Source organism: Capsicum annuum, chromosome 4 (genome assembly GCF_002878395.1).
Source record: "Capsicum annuum cultivar UCD-10X-F1 chromosome 4, UCD10Xv1.1, whole genome shotgun sequence".
In the NCBI taxonomy this organism is placed as follows: domain Eukaryota; kingdom Viridiplantae; phylum Streptophyta; class Magnoliopsida; order Solanales; family Solanaceae; genus Capsicum; species Capsicum annuum.
In genome coordinates this window covers 55,269,814-55,275,805 of record NC_061114.1, presented here as the reverse complement: position 1 = coordinate 55,275,805, position 5,992 = coordinate 55,269,814, and the positions used below count along the sequence as shown (strand labels likewise).

General features: G+C 24.3%; 1 protein-coding gene across 1 annotated transcript; it reads right to left on the bottom strand.

The window, feature by feature from the left end:
• Window positions 1-1,599: 1,599 nt before the first annotated feature.
• On the bottom strand, window positions 1,600-2,556 carry LOC124897868 (the record flags this gene model as incomplete). The annotated part of the gene is made up of 1 exon (XM_047411462.1): window positions 1,600-2,556. A coding segment is annotated over one exon (957 nt), but the record flags the coding sequence as incomplete, so codon positions are not given.
• Between the last annotated feature and the right edge of the window lie 3,436 nt (window positions 2,557-5,992).

Genomic DNA, 5,992 nt, shown 5'->3' with positions numbered 1-5,992 from the left:
TTTGCTCTTACTTTCTGTTTACATGGTGTTGTAAACCACCAGTCTGTTCTAGTTATTATATGTGGGTATAATTTATCTAAGAACGGCATTCCTAAAAGTATATCTTTTGATGTTAGTTCATAATTATAAATTTCTTCTATTGTTAATATCTTATCCCATACTTGTATTTTTACATTCCTAGCTTTATGAATAATTAAGCTTCCTTCATTATTAAATCCTTTAACTATTATTGGTGTTTTTAATTTATCCCATTTACTTTTGGTAAGCAATTATATCTACATAAATTAGCTTCTGCTCCTGTATCTATCATAGGCGTATAATATCTACTGTAATATCCTTCTACTACTATTTTCATTAATACATATATTTTCATTTTATGTTAAGGCTCTTCTTAAGAATAATTTCTCTTTGTTATATGTTAAGGTTAATTGTGTATGTTCTATATTATATGGTTTTACTTGTTCTAGTCATTTTATTCCTAATATTATATCTGCTTTTTACATTTCTTCCTTTACTTTGAATTCTATTTTTATTTTTCTAACTCCCATTATTATTTCCTTTTCTGTTATATTTTTACTATTTATTAAACTTCTTGGTAGATCTGGGCACATATCATTATCAGTCTTTATTTCTTCATTTTTTACTAGATATTTTGCTATATAATTTTCTTCTTGTCCTGTATTCAAGAGTATTAGATATTCTTTTTCATTTATTTTTCCTGTTATGTAATATTGGTTTAAATTACTTATTGAATTTGTTTCATAACTTGTTCTTTTTGATGAGCTTGATGATTTTGGTTTTTCATCAGCTATTATTTTCGTTGTACTTATTCTATCATTTACTATTTCTAAATTTTCTTCTATATCTATATCTCTATAGCTATAATCATTATAATCTATTGTTTTTACAATTTGTTCGAATGGGCTTTCTATTCGTATTTTGTTAATCTTATTTTTTCCTGTTATTTTATGTTTTGTTGTTAATACATATAGATTTTTGCATCTTGCTGTAAATATTTTACTTCCTGGGGTTAATTCTATTCCTGATATTTTCCAATATAATACGAGTGATTTATCTATATTTTTATCTGTTACTGCTACTGAATAATTTGCACTTATTATAAATTTAAATTTTTGGTATATTAAATTTCCTTTTACGGCAGTTATTATACTTTTTTCTATAAGTTTTATAATTCTATCATCTGCTAAATATAATTCTATTGGTGTATCTATTCCTTCTCTAAAATATGCTTTTATTAGTATCTCTGTACCTCCAAGGTGTACATATTTTATTGGATCTCCTTTATTTTTTATATCATTTATCTCTTTATTAATTATTCTTTTTGTTACTAGTGTTATACTAGCTTTGCCTTTTGCATATCTGCAGTCTATTACATGTTCTTTTTGGCATACTACATAATATTCGTCTTTTTTCCTAGTAAAAATATTTTTTATTGTTGGTATTTTAAATATTTTTTCTACACTTAAATCTAATTCTTTTCCTTTTATTTCATCAAATATGTTACTGTCAAATATTATTTTTTGTTCCGTTCCTTCATCATTTAAATATTCTTCCTTTGTTATTATTTTTATATCTTCTTTAGTCATTTGATTCATCTATTTCACTATCTATTTCATTATCTGTTTCATTTTCTGAAATTTCATATATACTATCCTCACTTTCTAATTCATATTCTATATAATCTATCTGCATATATTCTGTATTATCTATTTTTATTTCTGATATTTGTTTATTTTTCGGATTTCTAGGTAATTTACAATCTCTAGCTAAATGGCCTATCTTTCCACAATTATAACAAGTACATTCTTTTATAGATTTCTTCTTTTTATATGGTCTTTTGTATTTATAATTTTTTACATAATATCTTTTTCTTGGTTTCTTATATTTATATTTTGCTTTTTTATATTTCTTATATTTCTTATGTCTTTTTCTTTTCTTATAATATCTTTCTTCACATCCAAATTGGGGTGCTATTTTATTTTTGCAACATGCTAAATTTCTTATTAATGTTTTTTCCATTTTTAATTCTTCTCTATATTTTTCACATAAGTTTCTATACCATTGTTGTAAAAATTTTATTCTTTCTCCTAACGTATCTACTATTTTTGCTTCTTCCCAACTTTTTATTATTTTTGAACTAAATGGCTCGGGTAATTTATTAAAATATAATTTTTTTATCTCCTTACTTTCTTTTATACTATATGCTCCTTTATAGTAATATTCTTTAAATGCGCAAGTATATTCATCCATATAACACATATTACATATTGCTAATTTTAACATTAAATTCCTATTTGTATCTTTCTCTTCATCTTGTTCTTCTTCGATTGTTGTCGTACTACCAAATTCATCTTTTATAGCTGTTTCATATTTTTTTAATAATTCTATAAGTGTTAGTTTAGTTGTTGTTGATGATGTTCCTTCTATAGGTTTATTAGTTCTTAATACTTTCTTACTATTTTCAGTTAAATTTGAAAACCATAATTTTATTGATCCTATTAGTGTTCTTTCTATATATTCTGGTGCATCTGTTAGAGTTATTAGAACTTACCTATAAATTATTAAATTAATTATGAGAAGACCATTTAAAAATAGAGAAGCTTTTAGAAAAATTAAAGAATCTTTAATTAGTAATTATTCAGAATATATAAGCCTAAATAAAACAAAAGAAAATCCACAAAGATTAGCCTACCTAATTACCTTAATATCTAGTATTGAAACGAAATTAATAATCCATTTAAAATCTAGAAGAATGAGACACATACCACCTAATTATGATAAAATTAGATTTAGATACCTACCAAGATATTATAAATAAGGTTTAAATGAATAAAGTGCAGAAATATAAAGAATTAAAACAAATTATTTCTGAAAAACGTAAAGAATTAAAAATAAGAATAAAAAGACTACATTATAATATATTTGCCGGAGTTAGTAAAAATTCAATAAATACACAAAAAGATGAAATATTAAAATTAGAATCACAAATAGATAGTTTAGAATATATATATCAACACGAACTATTCACAATAAAATGAACAAAGAAGAATTTATAATAGATGAAAAAATATATGAAAACCACGAAGGATTAAAAATAAAAATAGTATTTTCTAATCTAGGAAGAAGATATAAGAAAATAGGTGAACATTTATATCTAATGTTAGAAAAAGAAGAATTAAAATTAGAAGATAAATTGACAGCAATGGTAAGAATAGAAAGAGAAAAATGAAGAAATAGATAGAAAAAAGGAAATAGAAAAAATAAAACAACAAACTACAGAAGAAATACGAAAAATAGAAGAAACTAAAAATAGTAGGATTGTAACTTCAATAATAACTTGAAGTTTCCGACTTTGAAAAATTCCAACCAATAATAACTTCAATCCAACCAAAAAAAAGAATCAAGAACCTCAAAAAATCACGACAAAATATTTCACTTTTGAGTGATTTAACAAAATTCATATCAAAAAACAACAAGTTAAAGTGCTAAACCATAAATGTAAATCAAGAATCTCAACAAATCACAACTAGAGATTCCAACTTTAGTCAAAATGCAACCCAAAGAACATCAATGTTGTAGATTTTGATACATTTCTCTCTATAGAAGTAGAGTTCTTATGAATCTTACAAAATCACAATTAAAGATTTCAACTTCGAGCTACAAACGAGCTTAAAAAATTATTTCAAAGTAACCTAATCTTCAGCATTGCAGTACGCTTATAAATCAACCTCAAAAAGTACAAATTTCGTAAAATAAAACAAAATTAAAGATACAAGTGAGCTAGAAAAAAACTTACCTGAGTTGTAATTGCCAGAATATAGCTGGAGCAGTCGCCGGAGAAGAGTGGAAAAGTATTTTGGGTGTGTTTAGGTCGGTTGGTCGATTTGTGTGTATGTGTGTTCAATTAGGGGTTTTGTGTGTGTTTAGATCGATTTTTGTGTGTATTTAGGTCGGGTCGGGTCGTGTGCGGCTGGGGTCAGGTAGGAGTTATTTTAGAATTTTTTTTATTATTATTATTTTATTAAAAACCAACTACTTGTGGTCGGTTTTCTAGATATTTTATTGAAAACCGACCACATGTGGTTGTTTTTTTAAAAAAAATCCAAAAAACCGACCACAAGTGGCCAGTTTTCAACAAAAAAATAATAAAAAAATTTCATTACTATAATTAATAAATTAATAAATTAAAATTAATTTTTAACAAATTAATTTTTTAATAAATTCTATAATATTTATAACAATAACACGAGTTGTATATTTCCTCAATTTTATAATAATACCAATGTAGATACGCGTATATTGTTGAAGTTGTAATAACGTAAGATAAGTAATCAACAATATATATATATATATATATATATATATATATATATATATATATATATATATATATATATATATATATATATATATATATATATATATACACCTCATAATACAACATGTTAATCAAATAAATTATTGATTACTTGTCTTACGTTATTACAACTTTAACAATATACGTGTATCTACATTGACGCTAAATAATATATCTATTTCCTCAATAGTATGATCTCAATGTATTATTCTAAATATTTTTATATATAGATTCAATTATCGAGCTTTCGATTACTGCATATGTCACTACACGAGATATATGTATATATACATATATTCAATTGTCTTTCAACTTTCCAATACGTACTATAAACATCACATACATGATTTCTCTATCCCATAATAATATACAACATAGTTCACATATATTCATATACAAAATTTTTAAGCGGAAAAACTCAAATTCACTGCCAAAATTTGGCGGTCGTTCAAAATTCGAAATTCAAAGCAAATGCTAAGTATATGCATGCCAGTTTCAGGATTTATTTTTTTGTCTCCCTCCCCTACTTCCTTTCTCCCCCCATTCATACCTCGTAATACTAGTCTTACGTTTATTAAAACTTCAACAATATACGCGGGTCTACATTGACCCAAAATAGTATATCTATTTCCTCAATAGTATGATATATATCAACATATCATTCAAACTATTTTGATATATAGATTCAGTTATCTAGATTTCGATTACTACATACGTCACTACACGAGATATACGTATATATACATATATTCAATTGTTTATCAGCTTTCAAATACGTACTATAAACATCACATATACAATTTTATCACCCTATAATAATATACAACGTATTTGACAAATACTCAGATGAATTATCGATTACATTATCTTATATCATTAATATATATACCTTCACTGTATAATATGCATATGCTATAGATATATACCTATACATACACACACATATACACACTATCGGCTATATCAAGTTCTAAATACGTACTATATATATATCATATACGTACACAAGTATATTATCCAATAATATAATGTGATGTGTTTCTTACACATACTCAGATGAGTGATCGATTAATTTTATTTGATTAACTTAATATAATATTAGGTTTTGACTACATCTTTCATCAGTCGATCACTACATGATATATATATATATATATAAAGATATTTATGTGTATGAACTCTTGAATGCGTACTATATATATCACATTCACAAGTATATTACCTTATAATAGACCACGTTCATTATATTCTGATGAATTTATCGATTATATATTACACTATTATGATTGAAATAGTAACATAATATCATTATCTAAACGGTATGATATATATATAGACATATTCACTATATAAAGATTATGCATATTTAACGTCATTTAACGTATATACAAAGGAAAATATTTATTTTATATATTTAAACATAAGTAAAAGATAAAGATTATGTTTAACGTAACTTGTTTATTTTGTTTGATATATTTTTTAGTGTAATTTTTTCACAAAATTTAAGAATGATTCATTTTTATTATTATTATACTGTTTATCGACTACGTGTGATCAGTGTAATTTCAAAAAATTATATATATATATTAGATTATATATATAATTATTTTTAAT